The 17,224-nt window shown below is 39.8% G+C and overlaps 1 protein-coding gene across 1 annotated transcript; it reads left to right on the forward strand.

Moving 5' to 3' along the window:
• Positions 1-936: 936 nt before the first annotated feature.
• Positions 937-2,574, forward strand: LOC121995004 (putative cis-zeatin O-glucosyltransferase). Its single transcript, XM_042548866.1, has 2 exons — positions 937-1,700; positions 1,787-2,574. The coding sequence occupies exons 1-2, from the start codon at positions 937-939 to the stop codon at positions 2,430-2,432; spliced, it is 1,410 nt and encodes a 469-aa protein (XP_042404800.1). The 3' UTR covers positions 2,433-2,574.
• The last annotated feature ends 14,650 nt before the right edge of the window (positions 2,575-17,224 follow it).

Below are 17,224 nucleotides of genomic sequence, written 5' to 3' on the forward strand. Positions count from 1 at the left end.
CCAACACGGAGAAGGTAAATCACGGGCGGCTACTAGCCTTTGGAATAGTGATTAGCATATAAGGGAGGTATTTACCTCGGCTTTGCCGAGATTCGAACCTCATACCTCATTGTGGCAACACTTCATGCGCTAGCCACTAAATCCATCCGAGGAGACTGAACGATTTTTAATATGTATCAAGGGTTGGAAGTAGAATAATTTAAAGGGATGAAAGATTTTGACATATGTCAAGGGAGTTAAAGATGCATAATTTAAAGAGAGGGGTGTTTTGAAAAAATAAAAAAATTTATAAAAAAATAATAAATAAATTTTATTAAAAAATAAAATTAAATAAAATTTTAAAAAATAATAATTAAAATTAATTTAAAAAATAAAATTAAATAAAATTAAAAAAATATATAAGTATTGATAAAAAAATAATAAACTAAATTAATTTAAAAAATAAAATTAAATTAAATTAAAAATTAATAACCAAAATTAATTAAAAAATAAAATTAAATAAAATTAAAAAATATATAAATATTGATGAAAAAATAATAAATAAAATTATTTTAAAAAATAAAATTAAATAAAATTAAAAAATATATAAATATTGATGAAAAATAATAAATAAAATTATTTTAAAAAATAAAATTAAATAAAATTAAAAAAATAAAGAAAAAAGAAAGGGTAGAACTGTCATTTGATAGGGAGAGAGAGGAGGGGAGAGGAGTGCGGTGTCACATCAAGAGGGGGGAAAAGCAATTTACCCAAAATATTCTTCGGAAGCTAACGGCCAAAACGGACGGAGTCAGGGAGAGAGACTGATGGATGGAGAGATGCTTCTTACCAGACGGAGTCTATGCATGAATGTCTGCGTTGGATTCGGTCTAATATAGCAACTGCTTAGGAGGAAGAGTAGCAACTGATTAGGAGGAAGAGCAGCCGCCGGCGTCGATGGAAACAGTAGCATACGAGGGACAAGTTGACGGCACAGTAGCGGTGGTGATGGTGCCGCTCACGGCGCAAAGCCACCTCGCGCAGCTCCTCCACCTTTCGCTCTTCCTATGCTCGCGCCGGGGACTCGCAGTCCACTACGCGTCCACCACCACGCACGTCCGCCAGGCCATCTCCCGCCTCCACCCTGAGTGGTCCTCCTTCGCCAACGCCATCTCGTTTCACGAGCTACCCATTCCTCCTTTCCGCAGCCCGCCCCCGGATCCCACGGCCGGCACCAAGTTCCCCGCCCACCTCCAGCCCTTATTCGACGTCTTCGAGCACCTCCGCGCCCCCGTCGGTGCGCTCCTCCGCTCCCTCTCTGCTTCCTCCCGCCGAGTCGTTGTCATCCACGATCCGCTCGCCTCTTTCGCCGCTGACGAGGCAGCCGCCTTCCCCAACACTGAGTCCTACGTCTTTCACTGCGTTCCTGCCCTGTTCCAGATCATCTTCGCACGACCCTCCGTCGCCCTCGAGCTGAGCCGTGATCACGGCCTCACCCTCCCGTCCTTGGAGGGCATGATCACCGAGGAGTTCGTGGCCTTCGTCCGACGGCAGTCGGCAACTTACGAGACTGTTTACTCATCCGGAATGCTCTTGAACACGTGTCGCGTGCTCGAGGGTGAGTTCCTCGATATGCTTGCACAAGAACCCGAGTACTGCAGCAAGAAGCTGTTTGCCATCGGCCCACTGAGTCCGTTAGCCGTCGTCGCCGGCGAGCGTCTGTAAGTGATTTGCATTTGTAGATTGTCTTTGATTATCTAATCTTTCTTTTGAATTGATTAGTGACTTGAACTATTAATATCCACAGAGCGAGCTCCCACGATTGTTTGAATTGGCTGGACCAGCAACCGCCGGCGTCGGTGGTGTACGTGTCGTTCGGGACGATGACAACGATGTCCGGTGAGGAGGTGAGGGAGCTGGCGCAGGGATTGCTGCTCAGCCAGCAGCGGTTTCTGTGGGTGCTGAGAGACGCCGACAGGGGCGACATATTCGCTGCGGAAGAGGGCGACGACGGCCAGCGGATGAAGCTGGCGGCGGAATGGGAAGAGAAGGTAGGAAAGCGGGGGATGGTGGTGCGCGAGTGGGCGCCGCAGCTGGACATTCTAGCCCACCAGGCGACAGGGGCGTTCTTCAGCCACTGCGGGTGGAACTCGTGCTCAGAGAGCCTATGCCTGGGCGTGCCGATGGTGGCGTGGCCGATGCACTCCGACCAACCCACCAACGCCGCGCTGGTGGTGGACTACCACGGCGCGGGCGTCGCGGTTCGGGGTAGCGGCCAGGCGGTGGGGCGGGAGGAGATCGCGGCGGCCATCAGGCGGGTTATGGTGGGGGAGGAAAGCGAGGGTGTGAGGCGGCAGGCTAGGGCGCTGGGGGAAGCGGTGCGAGCGGCGGTGGCCGACGGCGGAGCGTCTCGTGCCGAGCTGGACGCCTTCGTTGCTCTGATCACCAGATGAAACCCAAGTCAAATTTTCTATTTATAAAACTAAATAAATTACTAGAAGGGTCGAATATACTGTTTAAGATCAATTGTCTATGAAGAACATCCACAATATATTAATACCTGAGGCATTAACGCCAACGTGAATGTACTGTAACATTAACAGTTCAGTTCTTTGAACTATTTAAATAAAATAATAAATAAAAAAAAACAAAATTTTAGTATTAATGTGAAGGTGACATTATAGATGCCCTAAGAGTCCATATTGAAGGCGTTCAAGCAATTGATCAAAGAATAAATAAAAAAATAAAATACAGTGGTTAATGGATGCCTAAGAGGTAATTTATTTATTATGTAAGAGTACTTTGAAAAGTCAAAGTATTATTCTTGTGGATGATGCCGCTACGGTCATGTTCTAGAATGATAATATTATATATATAAAATATAAATCATGAAATTAATTTATAATATCTAGGCATGGGACAAAGTATTCTCCTTGTGGATACCGTTAACTAAAAGGTCGTAGAATAATTAATAAAAAATATTGACGAAATCTTACAACTGTGTCATGGAGGAAATTTCTAACGTCGAATTGTATACCTCTTATGGTGAAAAAAAATATTAATATTTTTTTGACAATGATTGAATTAATATAAAAGCTACTAAATATTTTTTATATAAAAGCTTTTAATTTCGTGCCATCTAGTCACGAGCATGTGACATCGAATGGCAAGACAAGTCAAAATTACAAATTTTCAACTTTACATGATAGATCATTAATTAATACGATCCAGCACTAAAATTTTAGTAATATAAAAATATAAATTTACAACAACTTTCAGCCTGCATGCAAAATAATGCCTGGAATTTTAAAGATGATACCGATACAACCGAATTGATATTTAAATAGTAAATTATTATGAAAAAAACTGCATAGTTTTAAAAAAAAAAAAATTCCTTTATTTATGTCATGATTTATTTCCGTCGTTTTGTCAGGAAGCTTACGGTGAGGAACACGATTCATCTTTTTTCCATATTTGATCAAAACAGTATCAAATTATATTTTTATTTTTTAAATTTAATTTTACTTTTTCTTTTAATTAACTATTAAAAATATAAAAATTATTTTTTATTTTATTAATGTTTTATTAATTTTTTTTATTAATTTTCCTTTTGTATTTTTAAAATTTTAAATTCTTATTAGAATTTTATAATTTGTAAAAATATGAATAAATTTTGGAGGCCATGACTTTAATGAATTTAAGAATATAATTTATTTTAAAAAATAAATATTAAATCATCAATGAGTTTTATATAATTTTTTTTATTCAGTAATTTGCCCAAAGTTCGAAATTAACCCAACCTAAAAGGCATCCTAAGCTTTGAAGATACCTAAAATGAATACCTTTTTCCTGTTTTACCTCTATGTTAAATCTGACTTTTTCTCTTTCTCTTTTCTTTTCTTTTTCCTCCCTTTTATATATATATATATATATATATATATATATATATATATATATATATATATATATTATTTTCTCTCCGCTTAAGGATGAGCTGACAAACATGTTAGGGGCGAGTAAATTATCTTTTACCACCATGCTCTTTTTTTCCTCTCTTCTCTCTCATTTGCATGCATGCATAACTATTATGATGCATATTTTTAAAAATCAACATTACAGTTTAATTGCAATTATTATTTTTCTTGAGGATCTGAATCGGCACTACCACATGTTTCATTTCTTGGAGACCAAAATCACATTCTAGCTGATGTTCTAATAATATTTTTAATACCTCTAGAGAAACCGAAATAAACAATTGAGGGCATTGTTGGACTTATTGCGGCCTTAGAAATCCATGGGACCTGAAAATGGGTCAAATCAAACCTGCCTAGATCTATCAGTGGATTTTAGTAGAAACCCACTAATGGACTTACATAAGTCTAATTGGATTTATTTCAGTTCCTATAGATTTATGAAGTTGTAAGGAGTCCAACGGTGCTTTCCATTGCTTATTTTAGCTTCTCCAAAATGTTAAAATGTCATTAGAAGAATCAGTTAGCATTGAACTTGATATGAACATATCAAGCCTAACATGTAAATTAGGCCCACATTGGACTTGCTTTGTTCATATCATGCTCAATGTGAACATATCAGGCTAAATACTAGTTGATTCTTTCAATAATATTTTAACACATCGGAAGAAGTCAAAATTGTTGGTGCGGTTAGCACTAACGGTCTAACCCAGGTTTTGATGAATGACAAATCAGGTTAAGTTAGGTTCGTCGTTATCTAACACTCTGATCGAGTGTGCAGGATAAGTCCAGCTAGGTCGACGGGCTGACCGGATAGCTGGCGAGAAGTCCAAGCGGGTCGACGGGCTGACCGGACGCTTGGCGAGAAGTCCAGCTAGGTCGACGGGCTGACCGGATAGCTGGCGAGAAGTCCAAGCGGGTCGACGGGCTGACCGGACGCTTGGCAAGAAGTCCAGCTAGGTCGACGGGCTGACCGGATAGCTGGCAAGAAGTCCAGACGGGTCGAAGGGCTGACCGGACGTCTGGCAGGTAAGTGAGGTAAGTCACTGGAGGGGAGTGACTGCGAGGACGCGTTCCCGGGAAGGGAATATTAGGCGTCGATCCGGCTTAGAACCATTTCAGATGTCTAAGTCGAGATCGTGACTAGATTCCGGTCTCGGAAAGACGGAATCTAAGTCATACTACTTGTGCTAATTCCTACTATGATAAAATGTGCTAACAATCTGTTTTGCAGGATATATATTGCCTCGGACTAACTTTGTTTTGCAGGAAAAAGGAGATTTCTGGAACAAGGTGGTCCGGGCGCCCGGAGGGGATCCGGGCGCCCGGAGGTCCGGGCGCCCGGAAGGCAAATTCTATCCAGCCAAGTCGTCGCCACGTGGAGCATCTCGGTTTGAGCAGCTACGTCACATTCCAGGCGCCCGGAAGGAATCCAGGCGCCCGGAGCAGCATATAAAAGAAGCCCCAGGCAGGAGCTTCAGAATCAATAATTAATCTGAGAACTCTTCTACTGCTGGTCTTGCTGCTCGACGTTCAGTGCGACACCAACAACGCTCCGACAAAGTGCTCCTTCAGTTTTTATTTAATTTCCTTGTCGGTATTGCTTTATTTTCACTAGCATTTCCTGTATTCATTCTGTAATCATATTTCGACTTGTTAGTGATTGCCCAACGAAAGTGGTCAAGGACCACGGGCCTTCGAGTAGGAGTCGTCACAGGCTCCGAACGAAGTAAAAAACATTTGTGTCTATTTTACTTTTCCGCTGCGTTTATACTCTAAAATTTCTAATCGATATTCACCCCCCCCTCTATCGAATCTAACGGTCCTACAAGTGGTATCAGAGCAGGTACCGCTCTGATTTGGTGCAACCACCAATCAGACTGGGGGTGAAATTTTTTTTGTTTCCTTTTTTTTTTCTCGGTCTTCAGTTTTACACTTAAACTCAAAACTGGTTTATCATTTTTTTTAATATTTTTTTTGTTGCAATTAAAACTAAATTGGTGCAACACCAATCTAGATTTTTTTTATTCTCTCTTCCCGCACTACTAATCCAAGACCAAGTCTTGGGATTTTTTTTGGTTATTTATCTGTGTACAGGATGTCCCAACAAGAAGGCTTCAGCACAGTACGACCTCCACTTTTCAACGGGGACGATTTTCCGTACTGGAAGAAGCGCATGGAGGTCTACCTCAAAACAGACTTCGACCAGTGGATGAGCGTTACGAGGCCCTACAAAATTCCAGCAGACACTTCCGGGAATATACTGGATCCTGAAGACTGGACAGCTGATTTGAAGAAGAAAGCATCAACAGAAAATAAAGCAATCAACACTCTACAGTGCGGATTAACAAGAGAAGAACTAAACAGAGTCGGTCCACACAAAAACGCTAAAGAGCTGTGGGACAAATTGATCGAGCTGCACGAGGGAACGAGCGACGCCAAGGTAACCAAACGAGACTTGCTCTTGAATAAAATTTTTAATATAAAAATACAGGAAGGTGAAACGGCGAATCAGCTCCACGCGAGGATCAAGGATATCCTCAACGGGCTTCATGCGATAGGCCACCAGATGGATAATAGAGACTTAATAAGGTACGCATTAAACGCCTTTCCATGTAATAGTTTGTGGGCATCAATAGTGGATGCCTACAAAATTTCTAAGAATCTTTCTAAATTAAAATTAGATGAGCTTTTCTGTGAATTAGAATTACACGAACAAACTAATGCTGGAGCCGAGAAAGGTATAGCTTTATTTGCAGGTTCCTCCAAAGAAAAGAAAAGCAAGCCTGAATTTGAAGAAGACTCTACCAAGACTCCGAAGACGAAGAACACCTGGTGAACTTGGTAAGAAAAATGTTCACCAGGAGAAAGAGAAGCTTCAGCAAAAAGGATCTTCAAAAGATCAGTTCTCCCTCAGAACAAAAGAACGTGACTTGCTACGGCTGCAATAAAAAGGGACACTACAAGAACGAATGCCCAAAACTAAAGTTCGACAAACCAAAGCTAACCAGAAAGAAGGCACTCAAAGCAACGTGGGACGACTCCTCGGACGAATCAGAGGAAGAAGAGCAGAAACATCAGAGCCACCTCGCACTGATGGCCCGCGAAGACGAAACAGAAGACGAGTCGGAAGATGAAGACGGGTCTGAACCCGAAACAAGCCACGAGTCCGTACTCGTTTCCGAAGGCCCGAATGAGGTATATTTTAATTTAAACAAAAAAATTTTTAGAATTATTTCCTGTTTAAATAGTAAATTAACCAAAATAGAAAATGAAAACAAATCACTTCTTGAGGAAAATCAAAACCTCAAGGAACAAATAAAAAATTCAGATCCAACTCAAGATCTAACACTTGAGGAGGAGAATTTATCACTAAAAAATGAGATCAACAGTTTAAAAGGAATGTTAGAAAAATTCACAACAACATCAAAAAATCTTGACTTAATCCTGAACAATCAAAAAGCATGTTATAATAAAACCGAACTCGGATACAAGTCAAACTCAAATAAAACTTTTAAGTCATTAATAACTCAATACAAATCAACTAATCAAGCTTGGGTTCCGAAAGCGTGCTTAACCATGCAAGTAGGACTCAATCAATATTATATACCTAAAGAAAAAATACATTATATAAAATCAAATAAACCAAACCAAAATTCAAAATACAAACCCAAATCAAATTCAAAATCTAAACACTTTAAAAATCAACAAAATTATCATCAAGTTAACCATAACTATAAAAAGAATCGACACAAACCAAAAGTCAAAATTTAAAATAATTGCCAATAATTCAGGGGGAGGCTCCAGAATAGCTAGCACCTCCAAAACTAACTTACCCGACAGGGTAACCCAAAACAAACTAACCCGGCAGGGTAATTAGGATTAGAGACCAAGTTTAACTTGAATCATGGTACTGGTGAAATTTTTGGATGATAGTACGTTAGGGAAGCTTGGGCATCGCATGTCTAGAAAGATATGACTTCGATATGGTGCATTTGGCTAAGTGGAACTGACCAAAGCTACCCTTAAATGGATCCTAATCAGTTAGACCAAGGTTGAGTACTAAGCTCCGTGGATAGGACTATTCGGAAAACCTCGAAAGGTTGGTTACTTCTAATGACGTCCATGTGACTCACCAAGCTTAGAAGTTTATCCGAAGAATGTCTGTTTGTAGAGACCAAAACTAAACCTGAATCTAATGCTAGTTAAACCAAACTCTGTAACCAAACCAATTTCATCTCACGAAATTATAGGATTCCCTGATTGATAATATAGATCGGGTGAGATGAATAAGGTTAAAATTTTAAACTTAAAAAAAAATTTAATTTCAAAATTTTAATTTTAAACTTAAAAATTAATTTCAAAATTTTAATTTTAAACTTAAAAATTAATTTCAAAATTTTAATTTTAAACTTAAAAATTAATTTCAAAATTTTAATTTTAAACTTAAAAAAAATTAAAGTCAAAATTTTAATTTTAAACTTAAAAAATTAATTTCAAAATTCTAAACTTAAAAAAACTATCTCAAAACTTAACTTAAATAAGATCTGCTCAAAAAGACTAACTTTAAATCCCACTTACTGTAGGAAACCAAATGGATTTTGGACAGTGGTTGCTCCAAACATATGACTGGAGATCACACCAAGTTCACTCAACTCACTTACAAAAGCTTAGGAACAGTTGCCTTTGGAAACAACGGCAAACTCAAGGTAATTGGTATAGGTAATATTGAATTAAAATTAGATTTTATAATTACAAATGTTTTACTTGTTGAAAATTTTAAATATAATCTTCTGAGTATAAGCCAATTATGTGATACTAGGTATAAGGTTAAATTTCTATCCACAGAGTGTTTAATCAAACATCTAGATAATCCTACCATAAGCCTAAAAGGTTTTAGAAAAGACAACATCTATACTATCAACTTAACCATTTCTTCCATTAAATGTTATTTAACGCAAAAAGAAGAAACTTGGTTATGGCATAGGCGAATGTCTCACACCAACTTCAGAAATATAAGTAAACTAAATGGACTTGTGAGAGGCTTACCAAAATTACCTAACTTAGATTCAACCATATGTAATGCTTGTCAACAAGGCAAACAAACTAAATCCACTCACAAACAAACAAATCAGCCACAAACTAACTCAATATTAGAACTTCTACATTTAGACCTTTTTGACTCCCATGGAGTCAAATCTATAAATGGAAACTTATATTGTTTAGTAATTATAGATGATTATTCTAGATTTACTTGGGTAAAATTCTTAAAACATAAAGATGAAACTTTTGAAATTTTTACAAATTTTTGCAAACAAATTCAAAATGAAAAAGATATTAAAATTAAAAGAATTAGGAGTGACAACGGGGGAGAATTTAAAAATCACAACTTTAACAGTTTCTGTCTTGAAAACGGTTACCACCATGAGTTCTCATGCCCTAAAACCCCCCAACAAAATGGGATTGTAGAAAGAAAAAATAGAACCTTACTTGAAGCTTCTAGAACAATGTTAAATGAGTATAACCTACCTAAATACTTTTGGGCAGAAGCCGTTAGTACAGCCTGCTATGTACAGAACAGAACAACAATAAATAAAACCCATAACAAAACATTCTTCGAAATGTTTTATAATAAACAACCAAATATAAAATATTTTAAAGTATTTGGGTGCCCAGTCTTTATTTTAAATACAAGAGAACACTTAGGAAAATTCTCCTCTAAAATTGAAAATGGAATTTTTGTAGGATATTCCCTAAATAGTAGAGGCTATAGAATTTACAATAAGGTTACCTTAAAAATTGAAGAAACAACTAATGTAAAATTTGAAGAAACTAAACAAGACTTAGAACTTACACAACCACCTGAATTTGTTCCAGAAACCAACCAGACTCTAAGTCATGAAGAAGAGGAACAACATCAAGAAAGTCAACCCACTAGAACAATAAGGGTTAACCCAAATCACCCAACTGATCAAATAATTGGTGACCCAGACTTGAGAGTTCAAACCAGATCATCTTTTAGAAACCTAAGTCAAATTTCTTTAATTTCAAAAATTGAACCCAAAACTGTGGATGAATCCTTACTAGACCCAGACTGGATTATAGCTATGCAAGAGGAACTAGCCCAATTTGAACGTAATGAAGTTTGGGACCTAGTACCACCACCTAAGAACAAGAAAATAATAGAAACAAAATGGGTATTCAGAAACAAATTAAGTGAAACTGGAGAAATTACTAGAAATAAAGCTAGGCTAGTTGCCAAAGGGTTTAGTCAGGTTGAAGGACTTGACTATGATGAAACCTATGCCCCAGTAGCCAGATTAGAATCCATTAGAATGTTACTAAGTTATGCAGCCCACAAGGGATTTAAACTATACCAAATGGATGTTAAGTCTGCCTTTCTTAATGGACTAATTAAAGAAGAAGTTTATGTAGGTCAGCCTCCTGGGTTTGAAAGTCTAGAACACCCTGATCATATTTTTAAGTTAAAGAAAGCTTTATATGACCTTAAACAAGCACCCAGGGCATGGTATGAAAGACTAACATCGTACTTAACATCTAAAGGATTCAACCAAGGTCAAATTTACCCAACCTTATTTGTTAAATCTTTAAATGAAGACATATTTATTGCACAAATATACGTAGATGATATAATATTTGGTTCAACAAATTCAGAATTTTTAGAAGAATTTATTAATCTAATGGAAAAAGAATTTGAAATGAGCTTAGTAGGAAAATTAACTTATTTCTTAGGATTACAAATCAAACAAACAAATGAAGGAAATTATATTTATCAACATAAATACACTAAAGACTTACTTTAAAAATTCGGAATGGAAAATACAAAAGAAATACAAACACCTATGGCAGTAAACACAATCTTAGACAGTGACCCAAATGGAAAACCAATTGACTTAAAACATTATAGGAGTGCAATAGGTAGCCTACTGTACTTAACTGCAAGCCGACCTGATATTTTATTTGCAGTTAGTATGTGTGCTAGATATCAAACTTGTGCTAAGGAATCCCATTTGACACAAGTTAAAAGAATTTTTAGGAACAACAAATGTAGGAATCTGGTATCCTAGGACAAATAATTTTGAACTAATAGGGTACTCTGACTCAGATTATGCTGGATGTAAATTAGACCGCAAAAGCACAAGTGGTGGATGCCAATTACTAGGTTCATCACTTGTTAGCTGGTTTAGTAGAAAGCAACATTGTGTTGCTCTATCTACAACTGAGTCAGAATACATAGCTATAGGTGAATGTGTTGCACAATTATTATGGATGATGCATACTCTAAAAGATTTCAACTTAAATATCACAAATGTAAAAGTATTAATTGATAATATAAGTTCAATTAACTTAACCAAGAACCCTGTGCATCATTCAAGAACCAAACATATTGAAATTAGGCACCACTTTATCAGGGATCATGTTACTAAAGGTGATATTGAACTCAAATATATTGAGTCCAAATCAAATTTAGCAGACATTTTCACAAAACCACTCCCTGAAAGTGAGTTTAGCAACTTACGTCGAAAATTAGGGATGTGCTCAATAGACTAGAAATTTTAAATTTCAAAAATACTTTCAAAAATGGTTTTATCAATTTATAAGTTAAACTTGTTTGTTTTCAAAGCTTTCCATTTTTAGATTTTCAAAAACAGTTTTGGCCTTAGACTAGTTTTGAATCCTTAGAAAGCATGTACCCATAGGCCTAGTTTTTGAGCATCTCACCAACACCTTAGGTTTTACCTTGCTTGTGTTTGACAAACATAGAAAGGGGTGGGATGCATAGGCAAATTGTCTGGACTTAAGATGCTTATTTCAGTGCATCAGCATAAGTCTGGACGTTAAATACAACTCAGATATTAATCAAATTAAGTTGATCAGTCAAGTCAACTTAATCTGACTAACCAAGTGAAAGCTACTATCTTCTGATAGTCAGTTAGTACCTAATTGGTTAGACAGCTGGTTAAATTTAAGTATCAAGATCAGGGGGAGAATTAACTAAAAATTTTTGTGTGTTTGAAAAATGTTTTTAAAACTAATTTATGTTTACAAAAAGTTAAACTTAACTAAGTGTTTGAAAAACTTGGAAGGTTAATTCCACCTAATTTTCAAACCTGATTTAAAAAGTTAACTATTAAACTTTACAAATTTAGCTTTTATCAAATTAGCCTTAAAAATTTATTTTGGCAAAATTTAATCTCACTTAATTTTTGCTTTGTTTTGAAAAAGTGAAGTTGAAAATTTACCTTTTGAAAAGTAAATGTTACTTAAACCGAAATTTTTTTTTGAAAAACCTGATTTAAAATTTTACACGCCTGAAAGGTTAAAACTTGATTAACTTTATACTTTTACTTGGATTTTTTTGCTTGAATTTTTGAACCAAACTCAGATATTTTTCAAGATCAGCTGTTTTACAGTAACTCTACACTATGTTTACCCTTGTTTTTTTTTATGAATGCCAAAGGGGGAGGGTTAGGTGGTTAAGTTAGAGCAACTAAATGCAAACTTGAAAAACTAACTTAAAAACCTCGAAAATCATGCTTGATTTTTACATATATTTATCACTAACTTAACCAGGTTGTCATTCCATCAAAAAAGGGGAGATTGTTGGTGCGGTTAGCACTAACGGTCTAACCCAGGTTTTGATGAATGACAAATCGAAAGTTAGGTTCGATTATCTAACACTCGATCGAGTGTATAGATAAGTCGGCTAGGTCGACGGTGCGGATGGTGGCGAGAAGTCCAAGTGGGTCGACGGTCGACCGGACGCTTGGCGAGAAGTCCAGCTAGGTCGATGGGCTGGCCGGATAGTGGCGAGAAGTCCAAGCGGGTCGACGGGCTGACCGGACGCAAAGTCCAGCTAGGTCGACGGGCTGACCGGATAGGTGGCAAGAAGTCCAGACGGGTCGAAGGGCCCGGACGTCTGGCGGTAAGTGAGGTAAGTCCCGGAGGGAGTGGCGAGGACGCGTTCGGGAAGGAACATTAGGCGTCGATCCGCTTAGAACCATTTCGGATGTCTAAGTCGAGATCGTGACTAGATTCCGTCTCGGAAAGACGGAATCTAAGTCATACTACTTGTGCTAATTCCTACTATGATAAAATGTGCTAACAATCTGTTTTGCAGGATATATATTGCCTCGGACTAACTTTGTTTTGCAGGAAAAAGGAGATTTCTGGAACAAGGTGGTCTGGGCGCCCGGAAGGCAAATTCTATCCAGACAAGTCGTCGCCACGTGGAGCATCTCGGTTTGAGCAGCTAAGTCACATTCCAGGCGCCCGGAGCAGCATATAAAAGAAGCCCCAGGCAGGAGCTTCAGAATTAATAATTAATCTGAGAACTCTTCTACTGCTGGTCTTGCTGCTCGACGTTCAGTGCGACACCAACAACACTCCGACAAAGTGCTCCTTCAGTTTTTATTTAATTTCCTTGTCGGTATTGCTTTATTTTCACTAGCATTTCCTGTATTCATTCTGTAATCATATTTCAACTTGTTAGTGATTGCCCAACGAAAGTGGTCAAGGACCACGGGCCTTCGAGTAGGAGTCGTCACCGGCTCCGAACGAAGTAAAAAACATTTGTGTCTATTTTACTTTTCCGCTGCGTTTATACTCTAAAATTTCTAATCGATATTCACCCCCCCCTCTATCGAATCTAACGGTCCTACAAAAATAAGCAACGGAAGGTACTGTTGGACTCATTGCGGTCTCAAAAATCTATAGGGCTTAAAATGAGCCTAATTAAACCTGTCTAGATCTATTAATGAGTTTTAGTTGAAACTTACTAATGAACCTAGACAGATCCGGTTGGACTCATTTCAAGTCATGATATGGGTTTATGAGATTGCAAGAAATCTAACGGTGCCCTTGGTTACTTATTTTCACTTCTCTAGATATGTTAAAATCAAGGAAGGATCTAGGATTTAATTGCTTTGTTTATTTAAATAATAATAATAATAATAATAATTTATTTATAAAAAAAATCTCATCTTGTGTGCACGCACTAGATGAGTTTATTTAAAAATTTAAAATCAACAAATAAAATTAAAATGGTAGTATATCTTTGATAAGATTAAAAAAAAAAGTAAACGGCTATTAGAAGAACATAATGGCTAGTAACGGTTAGTTAACGACTATTTTAATAAAAAAAATTTATCTAAAAATACTCATTATCTTACCAAACTTATTTTAATCATATAAACACCTAAATTGTTCTAAAATATTCTTTCTATTTTCCTCCAAAACGGATGAAAATAACTACATATTTTTTTAAAAAAATTTTAGAAAATGCTTCGAATCTATAAATTCTACCAAATTATACATAATTTTCATATCCATCAAATTATCTAAATAATTCTTACCCACCAAATAATACATATTGTCCATATCTATCAAATTATCCATATCCATAAAATTATCCATCTAATCCACATGCAACATACTCATTCCTTGCAAATTTATAATAATATTTTAATTTTAAATAAATGATACTCATCAAATAAACAAAAATTATTTTATGTAATATGATCCTGTCCAAACTCTGAGTCGACGGACGCTGGGGACGTGGCACGCTCCGCTATCTACGGCTGGTGGTGTAGATATCCTATGAATTTGCAAAGAAGCCGAGCCGGGAGGAGTTTCCCGGCGACGGCCCTCCGACACTCAAGTCAGATAACGAGAAATGAGAGAGGCAGCGTAACTGTGGCTACAGTGAGGATTGTGCATACCTTCGTCGACGCCTGGGGGTCCTTATATAGGACCCCAGGGAGGCGCGGACACGCTTCTCTATACGTGCACGCTTCCCCAAACATACCTTAACGAGCCCTTGTCAAAAAAGTACCTCTGGCCTATTCCGAAATCGTCCGAGCATATCCCGGATGTGACGCTGGAAGCTTCCACTGTATGATCCTGTGTACGGCTCGGCCGCCAACTCTGCTTCCTGTCAGCGGCAGACGTCTCGAGGATGATGTTATCCCCTGTCTCCTTTGTCCTCTTGCGCTTCCTGTCTATTCCAGGACCGAGCGGTTCGGCCGCTCGGCAGGCATATCACTTCTGCCTCGGTCGTATGCTCGGATGAGATTGCTCCTGCCTGTCTTTGTTGCCTTGTGCCCCGACCGAACGGACAGCCCGCTCGGCCCAGAAACCTTTTTACCTTGAGCCTCGGAAACCCGACCCCTTGTCGGGTTGTCTTTTATTCGGCTCGGGGGATTCCCGGCCGGTCGACCCTCTCATTTCGGTCGGTCGGGTGACCGGTCGACCCTCTCAGTCCGGTCGGTCGGGTCTCAGGGTTGAATCTCTTGACCTTTGACCTCCACGTGTTGTTGACCTTCCGCCAATGAGGGTCCCCCGTCCTTACCACCGGATCACATGTCTCCCCCTCAAGTCTAGTCGAAGGAGGCGTTAAGTCCGACTGACTGGACTGTCGGTCGACATGAGTGACACCGCCCTGCCACTCTGGAATGTTCCTCCTCATGGCCGCTCTACCTCTTCCGAGCGTTGGCTTTGCTGCCGTGTCGACGGTCAACACTGACGCCCTTCGGATCTCCTCGAGATTCATGCAAATCCTCTCCATTAAGACCGAGCACGCGCGTTGTGCGCCGTAATGGCGCTCATTAAATGCGCCCCTATGACATGGTGCCACGTGGCGCCTCCGCTGGCGTCATCGTACGGCTCGGCGATGTGTCCGATGGGACATCGACGGTTTGAAATGAACGGCCCGATAGGGGCCTCGATTCCTGTGACCTGCATCCGATGGTCGAGGCTGATCGGGCCCGACCTTATAAAGCCTCACCTTCTTCCTCCGCCGCACTTTTGCCTTCCCGTGTCCCGCAACCTTCCTCGGTGCTTCAGCGTTCCGGCGATTCCGAGTCCCCGTGCTCCTACGATTCCTCGCCTCCTTCCTTCGATCCTCCGCTTCTTTGTAAGGTTCTCCCACCTTTCTTCCTTTGATTCCTGTGTGTTCTTCGCGCTCTTGGCCACGTTTCGTCTTTTGATTACTACTTTGCTCCTCTCCTCGCTTGCTCATTTGCTTTCCCTTTCGATTTATGCTTCCTCCATTGCTCTGGCGATGGCAAGTTCCTCTCAGCCTGTAGACCCGGCTCTCGGCCCATGGTATACCACCATAGAGTCGCGGTTCGATCGGCGCGATGCCGAGAGCCTGTTTAACGCTTTTGATATCCCTTCCGATTTTGAACTGATTTTACCTTCACCTTCCGCTCGGCCGCACAAACCACCGAGCGTCGCCTTTTGTCTTTTCCGCGACCAATTCATAGCCGGTCTGCGGTTTCCCCTCAACCCCTTCATTGTTGAAGTTTGCAACTTTTTCGGCATTCTGCTCGCCCAATTGGTTCCCAACACTTTTTGCCTCCTGTGCGGAGTTGTGGTCTTATTTAAGATACACAACATTCCCCTCCGCCCAGAGGTCTTCTATTATTTTTATTATCCTAAGCAATCCGAGCCGGGCACTTATCTATTTCAAGCTCGGCCCGGCTTAGTCTTTTTTGATAAGCTGCCCTCTTCCAACAAACATTGGAAAGAGAATTTTTTCTACCTTCGTGTTCCCGGGTGGCTCCCCTTCCGTACGAAATGGCAGGTCGGACCGCCCATCTCTCCCGAGTTGAAGAAATTTAAGACCCGACCAAACTATCTTCAAGCAGCAAATCTGCTAGCCGGTCTGAAGCTCGACATCAACAAGCTCCTACCTGAAGGAGTGATGTACATATTTGGTTTGAGTCCGAGTCGGACCCCCCCTTCCGAGCAGCTTTGGTAAGAACTTCACTTGTACATTTTCCTTGAGTTCTAACTGATTTCCTTCATTTTTCTTTGGAGCGAATATCGTAATGGAGTCCGTGCTGTTCGGAATTTTGAAGAAGAGAGCGGTCGCGCTCGAAGCAGCAGCGGCCAAGGAAATGGAGAAACTGGGCATTGCTCCAGTCGGCTCTCACGAGGATGAGAGTGAAGCGCAAGCAGACGAGTCGGCCGCTCAAGCTTTGCCTATGGACGTGGCTGGCGCTACAACTCCTAGCAAGGAACCGCCCGTTCGGGAGGAAGATTTTGAACCGGAGGACGAGCTCCCGCTCGACAGGAAAAGACGGCGAGTTGAGAAGCCTCTCCGTTCGGCAACCTCCGCGGTGCAAGCGTCTGAGCGGATAGCCACCGCCTCTCAACGCGGCAAAGTACCATCGGTGGAGGCGCTCTCCTCCGACCGGACTCCCTCTCAGCTGGATGCGCCCGCGGCGCCAATCGAAGCGGTTCCGGTC

This window comes from Zingiber officinale, chromosome 6A (genome assembly GCF_018446385.1).
Source record: "Zingiber officinale cultivar Zhangliang chromosome 6A, Zo_v1.1, whole genome shotgun sequence".
Classification (NCBI taxonomy): Eukaryota; Viridiplantae; Streptophyta; class Magnoliopsida; order Zingiberales; family Zingiberaceae; genus Zingiber; species Zingiber officinale.

Bases quoted from the DNA above. Each gene is read 5' to 3' on its own strand.
- LOC121995004 (XM_042548866.1), top strand. From the start codon at position 937: ATGGAAACAGTAGCATACGAGGGACAAGTTGACGGCACAGTAGCGGTG. The intron at 1,701-1,786 runs GTAAGTGATTTG...TAATATCCACAG, and splicing joins GTCGTCGCCGGCGAGCGTCT to AGCGAGCTCCCACGATTGTT.